Here is a 27640-nt window from a genome sequence, read left to right as displayed (position 1 = left end):
ACTGCTGTTGCTTCCTGCCTCCTATAAGCAACTCCATTCTAGACACGACACAGCGGTCTCTTGTTCAGCGCAGATGGCTCTGTGAAGTGATGTCATCGTTCCTTTTGACGTCCCCTGCGTTGCTCCGACCTCCGGTAGCCTGTTACTTGCCAGAGTAAGTGGTGCAGCATGGAGCCATATGGACCAATCCAATGTGACCCGTGCCGAACTGGCCCATATGGCATTTGCTAGATGGCCAGACCGGACCTGCATACAGCTCATCCATGGACTATGCACATCGGGGTTATGATCTGTCCCAATAAATGCAAAAATGTAATAGTCTGTAGCACTTGAGATCTGTATAAAGAGCAAATTGTGAAGGAAATGTGAATGTGAGAGCTAAAATCTAACCTATATAATTGTAAACCAGGAACCGGACACAAAAGAGGAATCCTAAAGCTGCCGGCAATAGTACGAAGAGTCAAAGCACAAGCAGAAACCCAGCTGTCACCATCTCCGACTCTGACCACGACTGGGGAGCTCTGAAGAGGAAGGTGGGCAGCAGACAGCCCAAAAAGGCAGGAGCCAAGGAAGAGAGCGCCCCCTGCAGCCAAGAGGCCCAAATCTCCATAGCGGAAACGTGGAGCAACCCCTCAGACATCACAAGGCTTAGCGGTATGTACTGTGGGAAAGGGGATGGCCGCTACCTGATGAAACCAGGCCTCTTTTTTTTTTTTTTTTTTTTTCTTTTCTTTTTTTCGTCCCTATGGATGAGGTCACACGAGGCCCCTGTAAATGCCATTTTTTTAGAATGTTTCATGGAATAAAATACCAAAAAAAAAAAAAAAAGGCAGTCCCGAAGAGCCTGTTTTTTTTTGTTTTTTTTATCCTTTGCATGGTATATTGCAAATTTCCCCAAAGTTATGCTAGGTAGCACAACCTTGGTAAGTGGTCAACCCCGTTTGTTCTCCATTTAATTTAAATAATTGCTTTTTTAAAGGTGTCGTCTCATCTCATCTCGGTAAATGAGTAAAATTGCAAGTTGCTTATATAAACAAGCAACTTTGCATTTTCCCATTTATTAATAATCCTCTCTGTTGCCAAGAATGAAGGGAATTGTAATTTTATAGTTTTTATGCTGCGGTGTATAGGAAGTGGCCGGTCTCCTAGGGAAGGAGGTGTTCCTTTACCAGGGGCATCACTTGTGTTACTTTTACCCTTTCTCGTGCATTGCCTTTACGTTTTATGTCCCTGAGATGGGCTGTCCTAAAGTTATCCTTGGAGACTTACAAGTCAAGGAGACCAATTTCAGGCAGAACGTCATCAGTAATTACTGCAAAAAAATGTAAGGGAGAAAGAACTCTTGCTTTCACTCGAGGTTACCTGTACAGCTTGTACATTTTCATGTTCACCCAAAGGTGTAGGGTCAACAACTGAAATATTTGCATTTGTTAAACACATCTGTAGCATTTCCGACAGTATGCAAAACATGTCAAAACCCACAATCGCATCATTCATTAAAGTTTTTAGCACTCCGACTTCATGAGGCGTGAAGCTTGAGTAGGCAGGACCAGCAAACGGTGACTTTCTCTACCCACTACCCTAATCTGTAGGCTCCTCCATCAGTGGACAATTGGTGGTCACATGAACCCATCCCAGACAGTGTCAGCAAATAATGGCCCTGCCATACTATGGCCTTTTAGGGCCAACTGGTTTTAATGGCCTGGCTGCCATGTCTAGATCTGCCTCCCCCTTTATAAGCCTCTTTCACCCCCTTTGAATTAGGATCAGTTTGGCCCAGATCAGAGGTCTTCTGGTGCCTTGGGGTAGGAGAGTTACCCTGTAGATAGTCCTCAGTACTTAGATACCACTCCACTAGGGCAACTAGTTGATCTGTGTCCCTGAGGTCTGCTTGTCCCACACAGCACTAGCTGGGCTTGAGTAAATCAGTCCAGGACCACTCTTTCCACCACTTGTCCTGCCGTCGAGACCTCCAGCTGCAGCCACTTATTAGCTAGATGGAAAGGATCGTACATCTGGGATCTCACTGGTTTATCCTGCTGGAATAACCATGTGTACACCCGCTGATCTGTAACCTTCCCAAGCGAGCAAGAACTTGGTGGTTGTCTGGCATCATGCTCACTTAAGGCAAAGTAATCCACTTGGAGATCCCCACTGAGAATCTGACCCACGGTTTCCACCCACGGGTCCTCTTTTTGCAGCTCTCTCAAAATCGCGAAGAACACTTTCACATCATCCTCTAATGTCTGTTGTTTTTTTTTTTCGAGTGATGCTCGCACTCTCTGCTGATCAGACACCAGTTTTGCCCAGACTGGAGGTGTTTCCGCCATCACCACAAATATTTGTATTGATATGAAATTCTCACCAGGTGTCAGTAAAAACCCATCCAATCCACGCAGGCAAAGAAATCACCATAGATGTCCATAAATTGTGTAATAATGACAAATGACACCGGGAAAAATTATTGAGCACGCTTACTGAAACTTATTTAATATTTCATACAAAAGCCTTTGTTGGTGATGAAGCTTCAAGATGCCTCCTGCATGGAGAAACTAGTCACTTGCATTGCTCAGGTGTAATTTTGGCCGATTCTTCCACACAAACACTCTTCACATCCTGAAGGTCCCGTGGGCTCCTTCTATGGACTCTGAGCTTTAGTTCCTTCCATACATTTTCTCTAGGATTCGGGTCCAGTGATCGGCCCAGCCATTTTAGAAGCTGTATTTTGTTTCTCTGAAACAAATTGAGTTTCCTTGGCTTTGTGTTTGGGATCATTGTCTTGCTGAAATGTCCACCCTCGTTTTAACTTCATCCTGGTAGATGGCAGCAGATTTTTATCAAGAATGTCTCTGTATATTTGTTCAGTTATATGAAGTTTGCCAGTGCTGTATGCTGAAAAACTGCCTCACACCATGATGTTCCCACCTTCAAGCATCACTGTTGGTATGGTGTTTTTGGGGTAATATGCAGTGCCTTTTGGCCTCCAAAACATGGTGTGTATTATGGCGTTCAAAGAGTTCAATTTTGGTCTCCTCTGGTCAGCTATATCTTCCCAGTATTTCACATGCTAAATATTAAAACTGTAAATGCTCTTGTACTTGGTTTTTATTCAGCAATGGAGTCTTGCGTGGTGAGCGTGCATACAGGCCATGGAGGTTGAGTTCGTTACTTTTTGTTGAAACAATTGTACCTGCTGATTCCAGGTGTTTCTGTAGCTCTCCACAGGTTGTCCTTGGCTCTTGGACAACTCTTCTGATAAATATTTTTACTCCTCTGTCTGAAATCTTGCAGGAAGCACCTGGTTGTGGCCGGTTTATGGTGAAACTGTTTTCTACTTCTGGATTATGGCCCCAGCAGTGCTCACTGGAACCTTGAGTAGTTTGGAAATTCTTCTCTAACCAATGCCATCAATGTTTTGCAACAATAAGGTTGCGAAGGTCTTCATACGGCTCACTGGTTTTACCCATCATAAGAGGTTTCTTGTGTGGCACCTTGGTAATGAGACATCTTTTTATATGCCGTCAGTTGAACCAGCTGATATTGTTTTTCACTAAGTGGCAGGATAGCTTTCTAATTACTGATAGATTTCATCTGGTGTCATGACGTTCCAGGGCTTTTTGCATCTCTGTTTCTTCGTGTGTTCAATACTTTTTCCCAGTGTCATTTATTATTATTACACATAACTTAATATAATATGGTCATCTATGGTTTGATTTGTTTGCCTGTGTGGTTTGGATGAGTTGTTACATCGACATCTGGTGAGAATTTCATGACAATAGCACCTTCTAGAAATAGATTTACTTAGAACATAGGTGACATCTTCAATACTTATTTCACTGTGTGTGTGTATTATTAAACATACATAAAGGGTCTTACTTGTTTTAAAGAAATTTCATGCGTGTCTACAACAAGCCGCTGCGGTCGTCAGATAAAGCCCATCCTGAAGTTTTGGTGCGGGGAGCGATTATCGGTCGACTGTCATCTGGGCACAAGTATCATCAGAGAGGGAAGAGATATGCTGACAAAATCACTTGTGAGTACTGCATGCAATAAGCCGGAGTTTAAGAGTTTTTGGACAGGTAACGCTCTACTGAGCTGTGGAGTGAAGCAGTGTTTCCTTCTATTACAGTAACTCCTTTTTATAAAAGTTTTTTTTTGTTTTTTTTTGTAATTTGTACATATTTCCTCAAGTGTCAAAAATTTGCAAAACACTGATCAAGGTGGAGCATTGTGAGGATAGAACTGCTCAATGGCTGACCAGTGGACAAGTTGCAGCTCCTGTATATTCCGGTCAGTGTGGTCTTGTCGAGGGGGGAACTGCAGCGGTGGTCTTGTCGAGGGGGGACTGCAGCGGTGGTCTTGTCGAGGGGAGACTGCAGCGGTGGTCCTGTCGAGGGGGAGACTGCAGCGGTGGTCCTGTCGAGGGGGAAACTGCAGCGGTGGTCCTGTTGAGGGGGAAACTGCAGCGGTGGTCCTGTCGAGGGGGAAACTGCAGCGGTGGTCCTGTCGAGGGGGAGACTGCAGCGGTGGTCCTGTCGAGGGGGAGACTGCAGCGGTGGTCCTGTCGAGGGGGAGACTGCAGCGGTGGTCCTGTCGAGGGGGAAACTGCAGCGGTGGTCCTGTCGAGGGGGAAACTGCAGCGGTGGTCTTGTTCTTGGCAGGATGGTTATTTCTCCTCTTTGGAGAACCTGAGTATTATTTTCTGAGAATAATGGATCTTATGGCCGAGGTAACATGAACAACACTGATGCGTCATATAGCATTTGTTATAATGGTATCTGTTGAGCAGAGCCGTTTAGATATTGGGCAGTAAGTTAGCGGTCATAGTTGTTTGAAGTGTTTTGTAAAAAGATCCTCTAGGGTGCTCCCAGTGTATGTTCAGTTTTGTGGGGTCTTCCACGTATACGGTAACAAAAATTTGGCCACCCTTGTTCATGCACTTGTTTTCCTTTGTTGTTATTGGAATGTGCACTTTGTAGATTCAGACTGAAGGCAGCAAAACCACTAAGGAAAAAGGAGTAAAGAAACAAGTGTGAAAGAAGCCAGACCATGTGTTGGGAGAGATGGGGGCAATTGGAGAGGCCTAAACAATATTAGGCTGGTGGATTTAGTGTCATGGCTGATTTGTGTATACTCAGTAGGAGGTGTTGCACCTAATTGCAGGGTTCCCCTCCACCAGAAGGAGATTGGGGCCACTTTGCTTTTCATTATTACCTGGTGCACTCATATAATGTGCTGCCGTCATCCGCAGAATAATGGCTACCATCTCTCCCACTTATACACCTGGTTCAGTATTATGCGGCCGTCTTACTGCAATCCTGCAATAATATTAATGTAATAATCTTTTCTCAAAGGAAAAAGTCCGCAGCAGAATTACAGCTAAGAAAGTCCATGTCGTCCCGAAGAAAGCGCTACCCAAGAATACAGCTCTCAACAAAAAAACATCGCAAGGAGGTGAGCAAAGGCGATTCTGCGCAATCACAGCGCACGTCTCCTGATGAGGATGTAAAAGGAGAGATTGGCAAGAAAGACTAGCACTTTGCACCTTGGATTATTATCCATGCCTTAAAGGGTTTGTCCAGCACCATTCACTTCCAGAGGCGAACCCCAAAATGAATAGGACGCATGCACAGCACCTGTGAATAGTGCACACGGTTAGGCAGGATGTCATTGATGCGGCTCGCGCCTCTATACAAGATTGGGCAAACCATTTAACCCCTTCACAACTTTTGACATACATGTACGTCAAAAGTCCTGTCCCTGCCTTTGATGTGGGTCCGCATACATGTAGGATTGCGCAAATGTTCAGACAATTGCAGCTCCAAGCCTCGTAAAGGGGCTATTAAATTCCGTAAAAAAGTGAAAGCAAAGTTTTTAAATATGACAAAAATAAAAACATAAATTCAAATATTTTCCCCCCCATTTAAAAAAAAAAAAGTACAAATAAAATAAATACACACTTAGATCGGACTTTGAATGCAGCGATACTATCAAAATATAAAGTACCGTAAATCCTATTGGTACACAGCGTAACTAAAAAAAATCAAAACGCCAGAATTTATTTATTTATTTTACCACGGCAAAATTGCAATAAGAGGCAATCAAAACATCAAATCTACCCCAAAATGGTATCTGTAAAAACGTCAGCTCAGAGAGCTAAAAATAAGCCATCACACAGCCTTCTATGCCAAAAAATGAAAACGTCTCGGAAAACGGTGTCAAAAAAAAAAAAAATTGAATACAAATTTCCGAGTTTTGATTTGCTTTTTTTTTTTTTTTTTTTTTCTCTTTTAAATGAAAAAAAAATACATGTTTGGTATCTGCGCACTCATACTGTCCAGGAGAATCATACTGCTAGGTCAGTTTTACCATATTGGGAACATGGTAAATAATAATAAAGCAAAACACCAGTGGAATTGTCTTTTTTTTTTTTTTTTTTTTGTAATTTTAACTCCCTTGGAATTTTTTTCCTGCTTTCGAGTGCATCACATGATAAAATTAATGGGTGTGATTTCAAAAGTCCAATTTGTCCCGCAAAAAAACAAGCTACGTGGACAGGAACCTAAAAAAGTTGTGGCTTTTGGAGGAAAAAAACTGAAAATCGTCCGGGGGGGGGAAAGGGTTTAAAGAGGACTTCTCTGTCTAATTTCCCTCATAAAATAACAATTTTCAAGCATCTGATTTTCTAAATCTGTAAATTTCCTTTTTTTTCTTCTGGAAATATTTTTATATTTCTAGCTACATTGCAGTTACCATTTCCTTATATTCTTGGACACGGTCTAGCCACCGCTGACAGTGTCAGATTGCGTACCAACGCAACTTATCAACAGGAGGAGTGGTTGGTTTAGTCATGCATTTTCAGAAAAACCCACAGAGGAACATTTTAAGAAAAGGTGCTTCAGAGTGAAACCGCTTGCCATTTACTCATTTATTTCTTTTCTCCACCTTTTTTTTTTTCTTAGCAGGTCAACCTGCGTTAGATGCAATGACTCCTAAATTAAAGACCGGCCTGAAAACGCCTAGATTTAGCAAGGCAAAACAAAGGAATAATAAAACCATTTTTAAATCCCCTCGAGTGACGCTCACACCCATGCACACCAAGCAGGCTATAAAATCTAAGTGTTTGCAGAATAAAGTCCATTATAACAGTCTGAAAGAGACTTCTGGAGAAAACAGTGTGTTGCATAGTGAACCGGATGTGGAAAAGGGCAAGCCAACAGGTCCTAGAAGGAAAGACCCATCAGTAATCAGAAACTTGACACTTGAGCTGGACAATGGCGAGGGTGGTGGTGTCACGGAGCACTTAGCGGAAAAGGTCTCCTCTTTGTCTGTTAAGAGCGAACTGAAAACAATCCCCGAAGAAAAAGCTAAGACTCTGGCTACTAGCTCCAGTGACCATCATAAAAACTCAGGGCCACTAAGCGCTACCACCGATAGCAGGCAGTGTTCCCATTCTACACATCAGAAAGCTCCTACCACCTCGTTGAAGTCAAAGGAAGATAGTGAAGCTGGAGAAAACTCTGAAGAAAGGGCCCAAAATCAGAAGAGATCAAATTATCCTTCACAGCCACCCACTGAGTCTGGAAATCACCATGGTAGGAACACCAAGAAACTGGAACGTAATCCCAAAAAAACTCAATCTTGCTCTGAATTTCCAGAATCTCAAGATTCGGAGAAAGAAAATATTTCTGGGAAGAATTCTAGAAAGATACTAATGGGTGTTCTTAAGAAGCCTACTCCTCCTGAGCCCGATGAGCAAACTGACTCCAAAAAGCAAGGTTTTTTGGAAAAGAAATCCAAGTCAACGACTAGATCCCAGGAAAACAAATTGCGTAATGAGCCTAGAAAACAAAGTGATGTAGCAGAGTCTCTAGATTCAGAAGATGAGCCGGTTTTGAGAACGTTAGCAAGCATCAAGACAGAAAAAGCAGCTCCTCAACGGAGAACACTGCCACCTCGTCAGGCAAGGCCTGTAGTTTTTTACACATTGCTTGAGGATTCTGAAAAAAAGCCAATGCCAAAAAGGAACTCAAAGGAACTGGATAATTCATGGAAGACATGTTTAGCAAATGGTGTAGGTCAAAGAAAACAACCCCCTCGTTCAAAACGGCTACAAACATATTTTGAATCTTCAGATTCGGAAGATGAACCAAGAAAAGACTCCAAGAACTCAAAGAGGAGTAACTTTGTGGGATCTGAAGATTCAGAAGAGGAGCTGGGGCTAGGACAAAACTTCACTCAACGGGTTAGTCCTCAAAGGAAGCGAAAACAGGCACTTCATGTAATACAAAAGCAGAGAAATTTGCTGGACTCTCAAGAATTGGAAGAGGAGCCATTATCAAGAAAGGAGTCTAGAATTGCTACTAATGCTCAAAAGAACCAAAAACAGATAGGTTTTGTGGACTCTCAAGATTCAGATGAAGAGCCAATGTTGAGAAAGGTGCACAGGCAAAAATCCAATGCTGGAAAGAAGAAAAAACGAGTTAGTTTGTTGGAATCTCAAGATTCAGAAGAAGAGCTAATATCTAGAAAGGAGTCTAGAGCTGCCACTAACACTCAAAATAAACGAACACAGATTTTTTTAGTCGACTCTCAAAATTCAGAAGACGAGCCAATATCGAGAGAGGCATCAAGGCAAGAGGCACATACTCGAAAAAAGCAAAAACATGGTTTGGTGGAATCTCTGGATTCAGAAGAAGAGCCGGTAACTGGAAAGGAGTCTAAAACTGCAGCTAATGCTGAAAAAAAACAGATTGGTTTGGTAGAATCTGAAGATTCAGAAGAGGAGTTCATATTGAGAAAGGTGTCCAGGCGAGCAGCAAATGCTCAAAATAAGAAAAAAGTTGGTTTATTGCAATCTCAAGATTCTGAAGAACTGAAATCAGGAAAGAAATCTAGAATTGTCGCTAATGCTGTAAAGAAACAACAAAAACAGATGATAGAATCTCAAGATTCGGAAGAGGAGCCAATATTGACAAATCCTCCAAGGCACGAAGGCAATACTCTAAAGAAAAACCAAGTTAGTTTGTTGGAATTTCAAGGTTCAGAAGAAGAGTTAATATCCAAAAAGGATTCTAGAAGTGGCACCAACTCTCAAAAGAAACAAAAACAGATTGGTTTGGTAGAATATAAAGATTCTGAAAAACTGAAATCAGGAAAGGAGTCTATAACTGCTGCTGATGCTCAAAAGAAACAGCAAAAACAGATTATGGTAGACTCTCAAGATTTGGAAGAAGAGACTATATCGAGAAAGGCATCCAGGCAAGCGACAAATGTGCGAAAGAAGCAAAAACATGGTTTGGTGGAATCTCAAGATTCGGACGAGTCGACAGCTGGAGAGGTGTCAAAAAATGCTGCCAGTGCTGAAAAAAAACAGATTGGTTTGGTAGAATCTGAAGATTCGGAAGAGGAGTTCATATTGAGAGCGGCATCCAGGCAAGCAGCAAATGCTCAAAAGAAGAAAAGTAAAGATTCTGAAGTACTGAAATTGGGAAAGGAGTCTACAACTGCCACTAATGCTCTAAAGAAACAACGAAAACAGATTATGATAGACTCTCAAGATTCGGTAGGAGAGACCGTATCAAGTAAGTCGGCCAGGCAAGTAGCAAATGCTCGAAAGAAGCAAAAACATGGTTTGGTGGAATCAGAAGATTCGGAAGAGGAGTTCATATTGAGAAAGGCAGCCAGGCAAACAGCAAATGCTCAAAAGAAGAAAAGTAAAGATTCTGAAGAACTGAAATTGGGAAAGGAGTCTACAACTGCCACTAATGCTCTAAAGAAACAACGAAAGCAGGTTATGGCAGAATCTCAAGATTCGGAAGAGGAGCCAATATTGACAAAAGCGCCAAGGCAAAGAACCAATGCTCGAAATAACAAAAAACAAGTTGGCTTGTTGGATTCTCAGGATTCAGAAGAGGAGCCAATATGCAGAAAGGAGTCTAGAGCTGCCACTAACACACAAAAGAAACAAAAACAGATTGGTTTGGTAGAATATAAAGATTCTGAAAAACTGAAATCAGGAAAGGAGTCTATAACTGCTGCTGATGCTCAAAAGAAACAGCAAAAACAGATTATGGTAGACTCTCAAGATTCGGAAGAAGAGACTATATCGAGAAAGTCATCCAGGCAAGCAACAAATGCGCGAAAGAAGCAAAAACATGGTTTGGTGGAATCTCAAGATTCGGACGAGGAGTCGACAGCTGGAGAGGTGTCAAAAAATGCTGCCAGTGCTGAAAAAAAACAGATTGGTTTGGTAGAATCTGAAGATTCGGAAGAGGAGTTCATATTGAGAGCGGCATCCAGGCAAGCAGCAAATGCTCAAAAGAAGAAAAGTAAAGATTCTGAAGTACTGAAATTGGGAAAGGAGTCTACAACTGCCACTAATGCTCTAAAGAAACAACGAAAACAGATTATGATAGACTCTCAAGATTCGGTAGGAGAGACCGTATCAAGTAAGTCGGCCAGGCAAGTAGCAAATGCTCGAAAGAAGCAAAAACATGGTTTGGTGGAATCAGAAGATTCGGAAGAGGAGTTCATATTGAGAAAGGCAGCCAGGCAAACAGCAAATGCTCAAAAGAAGAAAAGTAAAGATTCTGAAGAACTGAAATTGGGAAAGGAGTCTACAACTGCCACTAATGCTCTAAAGAAACAACGAAAGCAGGTTATGGCAGAATCTCAAGATTCGGAAGAGGAGCCAATATTGACAAAAGCGCCAAGGCAAAGAACCAATGCTCGAAATAACAAAAAACAAGTTGGCTTGTTGGATTCTCAGGATTCAGAAGAGGAGCCAATATGCAGAAAGGAGTCTAGAGCTGCCACTAACACACAAAAGAAACAAAAACAGATTGGTTTGGTAGAATATAAAGATTCTGAAAAACTGAAATCAGGAAAGGAGTCTATAACTGCTGCTGATGCTCAAAAGAAACAGCAAAAACAGATTATGGTAGACTCTCAAGATTCGGAAGAAGAGACTATATCGAGAAAGTCATCCAGGCAAGCAACAAATGCGCGAAAGAAGCAAAAACATGGTTTGGTGGAATCTCAAGATTCGGACGAGGAGTCGACAGCTGGAGAGGTGTCAAAAAATGCTGCCAGTGCTGAAAAAAAACAGATTGGTTTGGTAGAATCTGAAGATTCGGAAGAGGAGTTCATATTGAGAGCGGCATCCAGGCAAGCAGCAAATGCTCAAAAGAAGAAAAGTAAAGATTCTGAAGTACTGAAATTGGGAAAGGAGTCTACAACTGCCACTAATGCTCTAAAGAAACAACAAAAACAGATGGTTATGATAGACTCTCAAGATTCGGAAGGAGAGACCGTAGCAAGAAAGTCGGCCAGGCAAGTAGCAAATGCTCGAAAGAAGCAAAAACATGGTTTGGTGGAATCTCAAGATTCAGAAGAAGAGCCAGTAACTGGAAAGTCGTCTAGAACTGTTGCTAATGCTGAAAAAAAACAGATTGGTTTGGTAGAATCTGAAGATTCGGAAGAGGAGTTCATATTGAGAGCGGCATCCAGGCAAGCAGCAAATGCTCAAAAGAAGAAAAGTAAAGATTCTGAAGTACTGAAATTGGGAAAGGAGTCTACAACTGCCACTAATGCTCTAAAGAAACAACAAAAACAGATTATGATAGACTCTCAAGATTCGGTAGGAGAGACCGTATCAAGTAAGTCGGCCAGGCAAGTAGCAAATGCTCGAAAGAAGCAAAAACATGGTTTGGTGGAATCTGAAGATTCGGAAGAGGAGTTCATATTGAGAAAGGCAGCCAGGCAAACAGCAAATGCTCAAAAGAAGAAAAGTAAAGATTCTGAAGAACTGAAATTGGGAAAGGAGTCTACAACTGCCACTAATGCTCTAAAGAAACAACGAAAGCAGGTTATGGCAGAATCTCAAGATTCGGAAGAGGAGCCAATATTGACAAAAGCGCCAAGGCAAAGAACCAATGCTCGAAATAACAAAAAACAAGTTGGCTTGTTGGATTCTCAGGATTCAGAAGAGGAGCCAATATGCAGAAAGGAGTCTAGAGCTGCCACTAACACACAAAAGAAACAAAAACAGATTGGTTTGGTAGAATATAAAGATTCTGAAAAACTGAAATCAGGAAAGGAGTCTATAACTGCTGCTGATGCTCAAAAGAAACAGCAAAAACAGATTATGGTAGACTCTCAAGATTCGGAAGAAGAGACTATATCGAGAAAGTCATCCAGGCAAGCAACAAATGCGCGAAAGAAGCAAAAACATGGTTTGGTGGAATCTCAAGATTCGGACGAGGAGTCGACAGCTGGAGAGGTGTCAAAAAATGCTGCCAGTGCTGAAAAAAAACAGATTGGTTTGGTAGAATCTGAAGATTCGGAAGAGGAGTTCATATTGAGAGCGGCATCCAGGCAAGCAGCAAATGCTCAAAAGAAGAAAAGTAAAGATTCTGAAGTACTGAAATTGGGAAAGGAGTCTACAACTGCCACTAATGCTCTAAAGAAACAACAAAAACAGATGGTTATGATAGACTCTCAAGATTCGGAAGGAGAGACCGTAGCAAGAAAGTCGGCCAGGCAAGTAGCAAATGCTCGAAAGAAGCAAAAACATGGTTTGGTGGAATCTCAAGATTCAGAAGAAGAGCCAGTAACTGGAAAGTCGTCTAGAACTGTTGCTAATGCTGAAAAAAAACAGATTGGTTTGGTAGAATCTGAAGATTCGGAAGAGGAGTTCATATTGAGAGCGGCATCCAGGCAAGCAGCAAATGCTCAAAAGAAGAAAAGTAAAGATTCTGAAGTACTGAAATTGGGAAAGGAGTCTACAACTGCCACTAATGCTCTAAAGAAACAACAAAAACAGATTATGATAGACTCTCAAGATTCGGTAGGAGAGACCGTATCAAGTAAGTCGGCCAGGCAAGTAGCAAATGCTCGAAAGAAGCAAAAACATGGTTTGGTGGAATCTGAAGATTCGGAAGAGGAGTTCATATTGAGAAAGGCAGCCAGGCAAACAGCAAATGCTCAAAAGAAGAAAAGTAAAGATTCTGAAGAACTGAAATTGGGAAAGGAGTCTACAACTGCCACTAATGCTCTAAAGAAACAACGAAAGCAGGTTATGGCAGAATCTCAAGATTCGGAAGAGGAGCCAATATTGACAAAAGCGCCAAGGCAAAGAACCAATGCTCGAAATAACAAAAAACAAGTTGGCTTGTTGGATTCTCAGGATTCAGAAGAGGAGCCAATATGCAGAAAGGAGTCTAGAGCTGCCACTAACACACAAAAGAAACAAAAACAGATTGGTTTGGTAGAATCTCAAGATTCAGAAGAAGGGACAATATTTAGAAAGTCGTCCAGGCAAGCAGCAAATACTCGAAAAAAGCAAAAACATGGTTTGGAATCTCAAGATTCAGAAGAACAGATATCTGGAAAGGAGTCTAGAACTGGCACCAGCTCTCAAAGGAAACAAAAAACGATTGGTTTGGTAGAATATGAAGATTCTGAAGAAGAGCTAATATCTGGAAAGGAGCCTAGAAGTGCTGCTAATGCTCAAAAGAAACAAAAACAGAGTGGGTTGGCAGAATATGAAGATTCTGAAGAAGAACCGATATCAAGAAATATGCCCAGGTCAGGGACTAATACCCTAAAAATGCAAAAATACATTGGATATCTGGAATCTCAAGATTCAGAACAGGAGCTGACAACCAGAAATGAGTCAAGGCAAACTAGCAAAACTCAGAAGCAACAAAAGACTGTACAAAACCAGATCGGCTTGGAAGACGAGAAAATATCTAGAAAGGTTTCTAGTCAACGGACCAATGCCCAAAAGAAACAATCACCTACTGAACCTGCCCCAGAAAGAAGGCAATCTGCCCATTCTACGAAACTAAGGATTGCTCCACCAGAATCTCAGGATTCAGAATGGGAAGCTTCATCAGGAAGAGACTCTAGACAATCTGGTCATAGAAAAGGACAACCACCTTCTGACACCGCCTCATCTAGAAGACAAGGGCCGTCTCATTTTCGTCAAGAACCTCAGAGCGAAAATAATGAAAAAGGTAATCTACTTGTTTCTGCAAGTCCTCAAAAGAAGTCATCAGAATCCAGTCCATCAAAAAATAGAAAGCTGTCATTTTTGGTGGAGCCAGTGAGTAATCCACCTTCTGAGGACGAGGAAAATAATTCATGGAGGGAGTTAAGTTTACCTAGGTTTAATAAAAGAGCTATAGTTGCCACTCCTGCCCCAACTAAAAAGCTACATCATCCAGCAATCTCCCAGGAACGTTTATCCGGACCGGAAAACTATTTTGAGAAACTACAAGGAAACCCCATAAGTCCTCAGAGGAACTCAAAGTTTAAACCCAAAGCACGTGGAATCTCGGTCACAGAATCTAGAGGTAGCGAGGAGGAAAATGAGGACCACAAAGCTGCAGCAGGCCGAAAGAAACACAAGGCTTCCAAAAATGGCAGAAAGAATGTCGATTCTCGGGGTGCTCAACAAAGTCAAACACAGAGAAACCGCTCGACTGTAAGATCCTCGGAGAAGTGGATGCCTCTTAATCCGTTCACAGCAATAAACCGTGAAGAGGAATGGACCGAGAAAGAAGTGCAGAGACTTTACAAGTGAGTATGTGCTAGTAACCCTAAGGGGGGAGTGAATCACAAGAGGAGTATTTGAAGCCTGTCTTGCTTGTGGCTGCACTTTTTTTGTGTATATTCTGCTTTTATAACTGTGGCGCATGTTTAGATATCACACTTTTTTGTCCAGAGCTGATTTTTTTTTTTTTACTCCCTATTGGAATGAGTTTGCGACTTTTTGTTGCAATTACCAAAATATTAAACGTTATTTGTAGAGATGAGCGAGTAAATTCTGAGTGGAATTGAATTCCTGTCAAATTTTGCAAAATTCCACATTTGCCAAAATTTGTTTTTGTTTTTTTTTTCTGTAATTTGGTTTTGCACGGATTCAGCAAAATGACTGCCACAAAGAGCAAAAAAAACTCCTTATGGTCCGCTCATCATACCGCTCACCTCTCCAGCCCCACCGCATCTGCAGATCACCATCGCTCGCTCTGAAATCCCTGAGCTCCTCACACAGGGCCGGGACTTTGGACTTTGAGGCGCGGGAGGGTTCTGCGCGAAGGATTCGGTGTGTGCTGTGACCTTACGCACGCATGGTGCAGCAAGTAACCAGATTGTGAACATGGCCTAACGGGTCACCTGTCTCGTTAACAGCCTTCAGTGCAGTCTTTAGTGCAGGGTCACCTATAAGGCCCAGTATAATGTGTATATCTGCAGATTTAGGGGGATCAGGACCATCATTCATAATTGTATGTCTCACGCAGAGCTGTGTCCTCGCTGCCAAAGCACAAGAAAGGATTCTGGCTGGACGTCGCCATGGCCGTGGGAAGCCGATCAGCTGAAGAGTGCAGTGAGAAGTACATGGAAAGACAGCAGACTAAGCCCTCGAGAGCGCCATCCAAGAAGAGAGTCAATGCAAGCAAGAAAGAGAAGCAAGAAAGTAATAACTAACTTCTAACAGAAACTTGTAGAAATAAGAGCTTATGTGCGAGACTCCTATTGTAAAATGTTGGGGTGTAGTACAAGGTAGTGACCACAGGGTGGCAGCAGCATACACCTTTTTTGCTCCAGATGCCCTTTGGTGCCGCTATTTCCCGCAGGCTCTGGTGGTCATGGTGACAGCACGGATTTACCTTTTCAGCACTTGGAGCTAATTATCAAAAGCAGATTTATGGTCCGGTCAGGTTTTTTTCCCCTGGTGATATGAGCCTTTAGGAGAATTTCCAATAACGCAGGGTTTGTATTATGTACAGGTTGTATTATATAAACTATTAACTTCAGCTTTTCTGTGGCGTGCTGATAGGATGCCCTTTAGATTTTCTGCCCAAAAAGAGCAACGATCAATGATCTAGAAGGACCCTTGGTGATTCTGTAGCTCCAATCGGCACTACATGTGATGGAACGATCGCTGGTACGATCGTTGGGTCACTTACTAGCAGAGATATAATAAATGAAGCTCTGTGTGAAGGACACGCAGGAACTTTGATAGCTGTACTGCGACGAGCCTTGCCCTTAGAAGTAAGCTGTGACTGCTCTCGGAAAATAGATCTTAAAATCCACGATGGATTGATACAAAAAGCGGAAAAATACAACTTTTCATTATAGGAAGAATTGACTTAAAGGGGTATTCCCATCTCCAAGATCCTATCCCAATATGTAGTAGGTGTAATATCAGCAAATTTCTCCAATTAGAAATGTAGTATAGTTTTTCTGATTCGCTGTCTCTTTCCTCATGTGCAGCCATTGCAGGACCTTAGGTATCCAAGGCTATGACCATTGATATAGTAACAGTTAGCTAGTTGCTAGTAGTCGTAACCATGGATACCTAAGGTCCTGCAATGGCTGCACATGAGGAAAGAGATATAGCAAATCAGAAAAACTATCCTACATTTCTAATTGGAGGTATTTGCTAATATTATCATTAAACCTACTAACTATTAGGATAGACTCTTGGCGATGGGAATGCCCCTTTAATGATGCCTGGATAACCTTAATAATCCTGAATTTGCTACTTTATCTGAGTGCACCATCATAGGGGGCAGAGACCCTGATTTCAGCGCTGGGTCACTCACTGGGCTCCTTGCTGTAGTTATACCTGTTGCAGCTTTGCTAGTCTTCTCAGGTCCAAGCTCCTGGTATTCATAATATCTGGTTATCCCCATCCAGCACAGTTAGTGGCTGTTTTCTTCTTATGCAGAGTGAAGGCAGATAGCGGTCAGTCAGGGGCAGACACATACAGAGCTCCGCACTGAGAAGACTAGCAAAGCTGCAGCAGATGTAGCTACAGCAAGGAGCCCAGTAAGTGATCCAGCGCTGGAATCGGGGTCCCTTTTTTTTATGCTGCCCTCAGATTGAGAAACGCAAGTCTGGTGAGACTCAACCTTTAACACACCGCAGGTATTTCTAGGATTATTCATGAGCCTCCATATCCTACTGGATCTGCTTTGTAGTCACAGCTTTGTCATTTGTATGGACTTTTAAGGGTGAATTGTCCAAACCCGGCAATTTTGTATGGGGGTGTCCTAACTTTCCCGCAGTAGCAGATGCCAGGGAAAGAAGGATCAGACATGTTGTATTTCAACAGGGCTAATCCTCTTATTTTCATGGTAGATGAGATGCCACTAGAGGGGTGTCCTGCAGCGGTGTATTCCCGCCTGCACACTTGTACATGCACGCTCGTCTGATCCGCCATATAATCTCCGGGGCCAGGCAGCGGCTTGTTTCCGTACTCGTACATGCACGCTCGGCTGATCTGCCATATAAGCTCCGGGGTCGGGCAGTGACTTATTCCCACCTGCACACTCGTACATGCACGCTCGGCTGATCCACCATATAAGCTGCGGATCTGGGCAGCGGCTTATTCCCGCCTGCACACTTGTACATGCTCGCTCGGCTGATCCGCCATATAATCTCCGGGGCCAGGCAGTGGCTTATTCCCGCCTGCACATGCTCGCTCGTCTGATCCACCATATAAGCTCCGGGGCCAGGCAGTGGCTTATTCCCGCCTGCACACTTGTACATGCATGCTCGTCTGATCCGCCATATAAGCTCCGGGGCCAGGCAGTGGCTTATTCCCGCCTGCATGCTCGTACATGCTCGCTCGTCTGATCCGCCATATAAGCTCTGGGGCCAGGCAGTGGCTTATTCCCGCCTGCACACTTATACATGCACGTTCGTCTGATCCGCCATATAAGCTCCGGGGCCAGGCAGTGGCTTATTCCCGCCTGCACACTTATACATGCACGCTCGTCTGATCTGCCATATAAGCTCCGGGGCCAGGCAGTGGCTTATTCCCGCCTGCACACTTATACATGCACGCTCGTCTGATCCGCCATATAAGCTCTGGGGCCAGGCAGTGGCTTATTCCCGCCTGCACACTTGTACATGCATGCTCGTCTGATCTGCCATATAAGCTCCGGGGCCAGGCAGTGGCTTATTCCCGCCTGCACACTTATACATGCACGCTCGTCTGATCCGCCATATAAGCTCCGGGGCCAGGCAGTGGCTTATTCCCGCCTGCACACTTATACATGCACGCTCGTCTGATCCGCCATATAAGCTCCGGGGCCAGGCAGTGGCTTATTCCCGCCTGCACACTTGTACATGCACGCTCGTCTGATCCGCCATATAAGCTCCGGGGCCAGGCAGTGGCTTATTCAGCTCAGCTGAGGCCCTCATACAGGGGTTTGGAGGAATAGTTGTTGCCCGACAGCCGTTACTAGCATGCGGCCGCCTGCTCCCTGCGTTCAGCTGATAATGGCGATAACATTTCTCATTCTCTTCCGCCAGGTAATGAAGAACAGAAGGAGGGGGTAAAAATCACCGCAAAAGTGGGGACCCTGAAGCGGAAGCAGCAGATGCGAGAATTCCTGGATCAGATGCCGAAAGACAACCACGACGATCTGTTCAGCGATAACCTGATCCAAGGCAAGAAGATAAAGGTAACGTCCGCTCCGCAGCGTCGTACCCACAGTCTGTGTATTACACCGAGACCCGGGAATGTAACAAGGATCCCCCTAATTCTTGAGAAAAAAAGATGGCCGCCCATATCTGCGTTCCTGGAGATGTGGGGTCCATGATTCCATACACCAAGAGTGACAACGATCAGATTTGCTCTTCTCAGGACCAATATTTTCTGCGTTCTTCCTGTCACCGATCATACACCTATATTTAACTGATAAGGGAACATTTCTTAAAGGGGTAAAGATGTACTACTGCTCCCAGGAGGCATCGAGTAGACCCATCTTCATAGGATTACATAAAATGATGTGTTCTCCCAAAATTGGCACCGCTGTCCCCTAGTCGCATGTATCACAGCCCCATGTGCTGCAATAAGGCTGCACTGTAGTACCGGGCACAACCTATGGACAGATGTGGCGCTGTTTCTGGCAGCATGTTTTCCTAATGTTAGATCAGCTCTTTAAGCACGTTGATCTCGCTGATGAACCCCTTGTATAATCTGCATTTTGTCCTCTTGTACCCACCCAGCTCCCAGCATTCTCAGTGAACTGTGACGACGACTTCATCCTGGAGCAGTTGCACCCCGTCACACCTTCATCTTCCCAGTTTCCTTTTGCCGCCACCCCCCAGTGTGAACACATCACGCCAGGGATGCTGTCATCTTACAATAAGTGAGTCATTGAGATGGGGCCCTGAAGTGCTCGGCTACACCCAGGGTACTCCATGCGCCTCATTAACATATATCAATAAAGAACAATTTTTGTGCAAATGCAATTATGGATGTGCAAACTAAAAGTATGATTTTCATCCAGGGCATGTCTCCATACAAAAAGCTACGCCTCCTTTAGTATATAGAAAAAATGCCCCCTAAAATGGTATTGATTTCTCACCAGAATTTCAACCCGTTCACCCCCAGGCGATTTTTCATTGTTTCCTTGGAAAGTTGTTTTTTTTTTTTTTTTTATTTATTTAAAGGGGTTTTCCCACAAACAAAGTTAATTTTAAAGTTGGTTTTAATCAATAGATCTTGGAATAATAATAATAACTTCCATAATTGGATGTGATTAAATAAAATGTTCCTGTGCTGAGATAATCTTAGAAATGTGCCCCTGCTGTGTACATTTTATTTAAACACATCTAATTGTGGGATTTATTATTATTCCAAGATCTATTGACTACAATGAACTTTAAAATGAACTTTGTGTTGTTTAAGTAGTGAAAAAGATTCAGAAATTTTTTTTTTTTTTTTTTTCTTTGTTGCTATTTTCCAAGACTCGGAACGTTTTAATCTTTCGGGATCTGGGGCCGGGTGAGGGCCTATTTTTTGCACCCAGAGCTGAAGTTTTTACGGATACCATTTTGGAGTAGATGCAATGTTTTGATTGCCTGTTATTGCAATGTTGTGGCGACCCAAAAAACATAATTCTGGTGTTTTTGAAAAAATATATTTTTTTCCATTATGGATTAATTTATTTTATAGTTTGAACAGTTCTGAAAGCAGCGATACTAAGTGTGTGTCTATAATTCTGAAAAAAAAAAAATATATATATATAATATATATATATATATATATATATATATATATATATATATATATATATATATATATATATATATAAAAATTTTGTTGATTTATTTTCAGTGGGGTGACTTGAACTTTTGTGTTTGTTTTTTTTCATCAACTCTTTTACTTTTCATTGCATTATGGGACTTAAAGCTGCGATCGCTTGTAGTGTACATAGCAGTGCAGCAGCAATCTCGATCTCCTATGAACACTGGCCATGGGCTGTCTTTTACAGGAAGATCATAATGACCGGCACGGGGGTCATCAGCAGACCCTCGGCTGTCATAAAATCCATCGGCGCCGTGCGATCACTTCATGGGCGCACCAATAGGAGCATAGACTGACGCACTCAATGGCGGCATGTATGTCAATCTGACAGTGGGATTTAACAGGTTAAACCTGCAGCTGTTAGAGGAATTAATCAGCCATCATGTGCCTTTATCATGTGCCAGGAAAGATGCAGGCTCAGCATTCGAGCTTGCATCAAAGGCAGGGACACGACCTATGATTTAAATGTATGTTGTGAAGGGGTTAAAGATGATTTGAACAATAGGGATTCATTAAACAAAAGTTGCACCATTTAGCCAATTCTACAGCCTCTGTGTATCATAGTGCATAGCGGACTGCAGAATGAGATCTGAGTAATAAATGGTCGATACTGTGATAAACGGAGGCTGTAGAATAAGTTACCAGGGACTCGATCCATGTTCTCATCTTACGGCCGGGTGTTGTAACACTCCTCCTGAAGTGTCTACTACGCTGGCTGCTGAAGACACAGCACCAATGACCATGAGGAGGGTGGGGCGAGCCCCCCTAATGTATATGGCAGACTCTAAATTAAAGGAATGGTCCAGTCCTATGATATGCTGGGTTCTCCAGGTTTCAGCTCTGAATATACGACCGATAATTACCTTCATCTGACGTCCATTATGTCATTTCCACAGATCTGAAAATGACCGGCTCGTGTACAGGATCCAGAAGGACCTAAAACGAGACAAGTTCTTGGACTGGGGCTATCGTCACAAAAAATCGGTAAGTGCTGAGCTGGAGCCATCGGAGGGAGGCTGCTGCAGTGGTCAGCACCGGCTGCGGAAACTAGGAATGCACCATCCGGATGTTACAGAACCGCTGCAGCCTGTGATTGACTGTAGAGGTCAGGTGACTGTCAAGATGTTCAGGACCCTGCCAGACCGGCCTGTGCAGGATCCATTTGTCTGGGTTTTATTTTTAATAATCCATGCCTCAATCAAAAAAATGTCTACCTTTGTAAAAATGGGCTACAAAAGAGTAATGTTAAATTCTTAACATATTCCCCCACCACTTCGGTGGTGGTCATCTTTTATTACTTACTCCAGAAAACATGCTGGACCTCTACATGCCTGCTGCAGACAATCACTGGCCTCAGCGGTGATTGCCTGTGTGTGTGGCCACGTGGACGTACTGCCTGTCATTACTGGAGCGTTATGCTGGCACACGCCTTCCCCTTTTTTAACCCCCGATTTAAAAAAAATCCTGGACTACCTGTTTTATTGGAGTCTGTTAGCACAAAACAACTGTTCAAACCAAGCACATGCGCTCGGTGCCCCAGTCACAGCCAAAATCTGCATCCTCACTTGTGGTAATGAGGATGTTGCTTTCGGTCTCTACTCCACTTCCACCTACAAGGCCACAACAGAACTAAACGTGGCTGCTTGCCAACGTCTGAGGAAGGATTCGGCCATCACACTTGTGGATGCTTTATTTGTATTTCTTTTTCGTCTCCTTAGGGCCCCCTTTCCCATACAACACCCACGTCCCGAAGAACCCATTTCTTTAAGAAAGGTAAAAATCTGATCTTGGTGTGCAATAAGCACAAACTAAATGAATATAGATATATAGATTTTTGGTTAAAAAGCCTTTGACAATGTCGTTTCATTAAAACTTTTGGACTATTTGTCTTCTGCAGCCTGTATGGATCACGGTACATAGACTAAGAGTGAGTCAGTGAGCTCTTGTCTCTATCGCCTCATTGGGGGACACAGGTGACCATGGGTGTGTGCTGCTGTCACTAGGAGGCTGACACTATGCAAAAAAGAGTGAGCTCCTCCGCAGCAGTATGCACCCAGCGACTGGCACTAAGCTCATCAGTTTATGCTGGGTATCTGTAGGAGGTGGACCTGGATCTGATCCCAGATCTGTTTTTTTCCTTTACAGGTTACCTGTTGTTTATTATTAATCTTTTCACCTTTGTCTTTCAGATTCGTCTCTTCAGGGTAATAGAGTGTAATTCTCACCTTGTTTTCCCACACAGGAGCAACCAAGAGAGGGAGAACTTTATTCCCTGTCGCCTTACAAAGGGTGCTTCAGGGTGACTCCCGGTGACCAGTCCTTGCCTGTTCCCCATCAATGGAGCAGTCTGGGAGGAGGACTGTGGTCCCTTCTAGGTGACCTTCCCCCTTCCTTTAGGGGTTGACACAGTCTCCTGCGGTGCGGGAAGTAGGAATTGCCAGTATCCCCCCTCTTGGACGGTGGACCTCCTGTTGCCAGCCTCAGAACAGGAGCTGGGACTTGCATGAAAAGGGTACTGTCCCACCTCTTCTCCACAGCTTCCAGCTCGGTGGGGGTGCAGTGGCGTTAACGAGAAAAGCTGGGGATAATGGCGCCCGTTAGCAGCGCTTCCTCCCCCCATTGACACGCCCCCTTCTTTCTGCTCTGCATGCGGCAATCAGGCTGAAAAGCACGCGGCAATCAGGCGTTCCCTTTCTCCCACACAGCGAACCGACAATGCCCCCTTCCAGCGCTCACAGCCTATCAGCGTGAGCGTATCTCAGCCGCATTAGCCATGCCCACCAATGAGTCTTTTCGCTATCAGCGGACGGTTTCCTTTCACTCACGTCCCTTCTGTCTCCGGCAGATCAGAAGCTCTGCTTTTTTTCAAATATCTCTTCTTGCGTCCCGTTCGGTCCTCCCTCCTACTGCTTCCGGGCTCATCACAGCAGCCGCTCTGGTCTCTGCTCCGGTGGTCTTCCCGCGGGTCTTCTCAGCACGGCACCACAGGCATCATCTCGCCAAACACATCACCGACTTCGGGACCAGGTAAGCTCTGTCCAGGCTTTTTTTTTTTAACTACAGACACAGGACTCCCTCCTCCTCAACAGTTTCCAAAGCCTTTGACATATGCCCAAACCCCCCCATCCCCATCCACTACGCCTGTGCACTTTGAAAAAGAAAGTGGCTCTCAGGTCAGACCTCTGCTGTCTGCCCGTCCTGCAGCCCTTCCACTTTGCTTGCATCACAGGACACCCTCACCGCCCAGGATGAGAGAACTCCACCAGAGTGGGCTGTTGCCATTTCGCAGTCAGTATCCAACCTCACCAAGGCATCTCAGGTCCTAAGTCGCTTGCCTAACCTGTCTTCTGCCGCTAGTACTCTGAACGTTCCTCAGGACGATTCGCAGGGACCTTAACACGTCCCTCAGAAAGGCAGACCAAGAGTTTGTTCCAAGAAGCCGACCCACACAAGCTTCTCATCCAGCTCTCCAGTTCAGTCAACATCCTCCAGGATGCCCTCTGTATCCCACGCCTCCTCTCCCGAGGTGGCCCTGGGGGTCCGGGTTAAATTCAAAGTCAGACTCTGATACTGATCAGACATCAAAGATACAGGACATGGTTGACAGCCTCATTTCAGCTTTCAACCAAACCCTTAACATTAAGGAGGACGAGGGCCTTTCCCAGGACCACGCTGTCTCCTTTATGAGGATTAAACTTCCTGCTTGGACTTTTTCAAATCATAGGGAGTTTGAAGGTATTTTTTTTTTAAACATTGGGAGCATCCAGAAAAACTTTTTTGGGGGAAAAAGCAGTTGGATATTCTGTATCCCTTTAACTAGGACCTAGTTAGTAAGTGGATGGAGTCCCCAACTGTTGATTCTCCCATTTCTCGCCTCTCCAAAGACTTTCTTGTCTCTTCCTGACTGTTCCTCCCTCAAGGATACTACTGATAGGCAGGTTGAGGCTCTTGCCAAATCAGCCTTCGAGGCTGCCAGCGCTTACTTCTGTCCAGCCTTTGCTTCCACACGGGTGGCAAAGTCAGTTTCTGCCTGGGCTAAGCTCCTCCGGCAGAGCATCTTATCTGCTGGAAGCAGTACCTTTTCCCCAGTTCCATACCTGTCCTCTCCAGTTGACCCTCCTGTCAGCTTGGGACAAGAGGATCTCGTCCCTGGATCGACCAATCATACTGCCACCCCCTTCCTTGTGTGAGGCAGTCATTAGCATGGTGGATTCAACCTTCCTCCATTTGCCCCTGGAGATCATTTCTTCCTCTCCCGTGGCAGGTGGTCACGACCAACGCCAGCCTTCTCGGCCTGGGGGGCTGTCTTCCTTCACAACATGTTGCAGGGTCGTTGGAATTCTTGGGAAGCTTCCCTACCGATCAATCTGTCAAGAAGAGGTAGATTGCTCTTATTTCCAGGAAACTGGCAGGATCTGCTCGTAGGATCTCCGGTTCGCATTCAATTGGACAACGCTACGGCCATGGCGTATATAAACCACCAGGGCAGGATGGATGTGCAGCAAGTCTGTCATGAAGGAGGTCTCAAGAATCCTAGTGTGGGCTGAGAGGAGCGTCCCAGCTATCTCAGCAGTATGGATTACGGGGGTGGACAACTGGGCTGCAGCCTTTCTCAGTTGCCAGGGCCTTGCCTCAGGAGAGTGGTCCCTCAACCCCGACATGTTCCATCAGATCTGTCAGCAATGGGGCACTCCCGACATCTCTGATGGTGTCTCGAGTGAATCACAAATTTCCCAGCTTTGTAGCCAGGTCCTGCGATCCTCTAGCAATCTGTCACGACTCTCTGGTCATGTCATCGTCTCTGTTTCAATTGCCTTAACTCTTTCCCCCTCTCTCATTGATCCTGCGAGTCGTCGAGAAGATCAAGGCAGGAGGGGGATACCAGTTATTCTGGTGGTCCCAGACTGGCCAAGACGGGCCTGGTATGCTGAGCTAGTCAACCTGCTCACACACTCCCCCCTGGAAGCTCTGACTGTCCAGATCTACTCTCGCAGGGGCCTCTCTTCCATCAGAATTCTTGATATCTGAATTTAATGGTGTGGCCGTTGAAGCCGCAGTTTTGAAGGAAGCAGGTTTCTCACTCCATGATTAGTTATTAGTGCTAGAAAGCCTGCTACTTCTTGCATTTATAGGATCTGGAAGGCTTTTTTTTTTTTTTTTGCTGGTGTAAGGATAAACAGCGGGCTCCCATGTCCTTTTCACTTTCTTCCATTTTAGCCTTTTTACAGTCAGGCCTTGATGCCGATGCCGGCCTTTCTCTTGCTATTCTCAAAAGCCAGATCTCTGCACTTTGTTTTGTTTTTTTTTTAGCGGTATTTGGCTCCTTGACCTTCCTCCAAGGAGTTGCTCATCTGGCACCACCGTGTCGTCCTCCTGTGGATTTGTTCTCCAGCAATCTCCGTTCTAACCCATTTAGGACACCATGTCGTCCCTCCTTTCCTGGATGGTTGCCTTTCTGGTAGCCATTAATTTTATCAAGAGTTTCTGAGCTGGCAGCACTCTAGTGTCGTTCCTTTTCTCATCCTCCATCAGGACAAGGTGGTCCTCAGACCAGTACCTTCCTTTTTACCTAAGGTGGTCTCCTCTTTCCACATCAATGAGGACATTGTTTTACCTTCTTTCTGCCCAGCTCCAGTTCATTCTCTTGAAGTTGCTCCACAAGCTGGATCTTGTCAGAGCTTTAGACGTCTACTTTGCAAGGACCACTTCTTTTCAGCGTTCAGACGCCTTGTTTGTCATCCCTGACAGTCTTTGCTAGCTTCTCCCTGCTCCCAAATCAACCATCGCCCGCTGGATCCATTTGACTATACTTGAGGCATATTGAATTAGGGATAGGCCGCCTCCAGGAGTAAGGGCTCACTCTACCTGGGCGGTGGGGGCTTCCTGGGCCATTTGCCACCAGGCCTCTTCGTCTCACGTCTGCAGGGCTGCGACCTGGTCCTTGCTTCACACTTTCACGAGGTTTCACATAGTTCATACTGATGCCTGGACGAAAGGCTCCAAGAAAGATTTTACGGTGAGTACCAAAAATCCCTCTTTTGATCATATTAACTTTAATCTAGTTCCAAATAAACCCGCTTCTTCTGAACCATCTTCTAAAATGGAGTCTAGTGTTAGACTACAGAATAAAGTCGGTTCTTTCTATGTACAGTGATAAATAGAGGCTGCAGATGACAAATGGTCCAAATGTGAGAATCTCTTGTTGCCAAAAGGCTTTTACTCAAAATACTTTTATTTCCATAAAACCAAAAAGATCTCCACATCCTTTATTAATTTTTGTCATTTTTTAGTATCTACAGACACCTCAGTCATTGGGAAACTGTTTAAGGCAAAGGATGCAGCCATCTCTGACGAAGAGGAAGAAAAAGATTATTATTTCTCAGACTCCTCCGAGAACTGACTGCGTCCCACGCTGATATAGGTGAAAAAAAAAAAAATTGTAAAGTCTTGTTCTGTAACTTTGTACAGTTATGAATATTTGACGGCTGTGCCTTATAAATTAATGCTCTTGTATATAAATTCCTCCCCTCCTATTAATAATCGCTGGCATTGTTACATCAGGATTGTTTTTTAACTTTTGTACGGATTATACATGTATAAAGTTTCCTTCTGCTCTCACCCTGTGCTGTACGTTCTTATATAAATGGAAATATCACATCGGTGTCACATTTCATGCCAATAAAACTTGTAACTGTTGCATGAAAGGAAGCGCGGTTATTTGCCGGACGAGTCGCGGCAGCACATGAACGGCGCGGGTTAGAATCATAGAATGGTAGAGTTGGAAGGGACCTCCTGGGTCATCTGGTCCAACCCCCTGCTCAAAGCAGGATTCACTAAATCATCTCAGACAGATGTCTGTCCAGCCTCTGTTTGAAGACGTCCATTGAAGGGGAACTCACCACCTCTCGTGGCAGCCTGTTCCACTCATTGATCACCCTCACTGTCAAAAAGTTTTTTCTAATATCTAATCTGTGTCTCCTCCCATTTAGTTTCATCCCATTGCTTCTAGTCTTTCCTTGTGCAAATGAGAATAAAGATGATCCTTCTACAATGTGACAGCCCTTGACATATTTGTAGACAGCTATTAAGTCTCCTCTCAGTCTTCTTTTTTGCAAGCTAAACATTCCCAAATCCTGCAACCGTTCCTCATAGGACATGGTTTGCAGACCAGTCACCATTCTGGTCGCTCTTCTCTGAACTTGCTCCAGTTTGTCTGTCTTTTTTAAAATGTGGTGCCCAAAACTGTACACAGTATTCCAGATGAGGTCTGACCAAAGAGGAGTAAAGACCAATAATGACTTCACGTGATCTAGACTGTATGCTTCTGTTAATACATCCCAGAATTGTATTTGCCTTTTTTGCTGCTGCATCACACTGTTGACTCATGTTCAGTCTATGATCTATTAGTATACCTAAGTCTTTTTCACATGTACTGTTGCTTAGCTCTATTCCTCCCATTCTGTATATGCTTTTTTTATTTTTATTGCCCAGATGTAGTACTTTGCATTTTTCCCTGTTAAAAAC

At 44.0% G+C, this 27640-nt stretch overlaps 1 protein-coding gene across 2 annotated transcripts; it reads left to right on the top strand.

The window, feature by feature from the left end:
* Positions 1 to 388: 388 nt before the first annotated feature.
* Positions 389 to 26820, top strand: LOC141153616 (uncharacterized). 2 transcript variants are annotated; one of them, XM_073638576.1, is made up of 10 exons: positions 389 to 654; positions 3888 to 4033; positions 5355 to 5454; positions 6966 to 14586; positions 15309 to 15484; positions 18334 to 18485; positions 19033 to 19175; positions 21013 to 21100; positions 21835 to 21889; positions 26407 to 26820. In XM_073638576.1, the coding sequence occupies exons 2-10, from the start codon at positions 4016 to 4018 to the stop codon at positions 26514 to 26516; spliced, it is 8463 nt and encodes a 2820-aa protein (XP_073494677.1). In that variant the 5' UTR covers positions 389 to 654; positions 3888 to 4015; the 3' UTR covers positions 26517 to 26820. The 2 variants fall into 2 exon arrangements, with proteins under 2 accessions (XP_073494677.1, XP_073494676.1); XM_073638575.1 differs by having other exon boundaries at positions 6963 to 14586.
* The last annotated feature ends 820 nt before the right edge of the window (positions 26821 to 27640 follow it).

Source organism: Phyllobates terribilis, unplaced genomic scaffold (genome assembly GCF_046119375.1).
Source record: "Phyllobates terribilis strain yellow unplaced genomic scaffold, ASM4611937v1 Scaffold_7__3_contigs__length_470593459, whole genome shotgun sequence".
Taxonomy (NCBI): domain Eukaryota; kingdom Metazoa; phylum Chordata; class Amphibia; order Anura; family Dendrobatidae; genus Phyllobates; species Phyllobates terribilis.
Note: the sequence above shows the minus strand (reverse complement) of the source record. Positions and strands in the feature narration are given on the sequence as shown.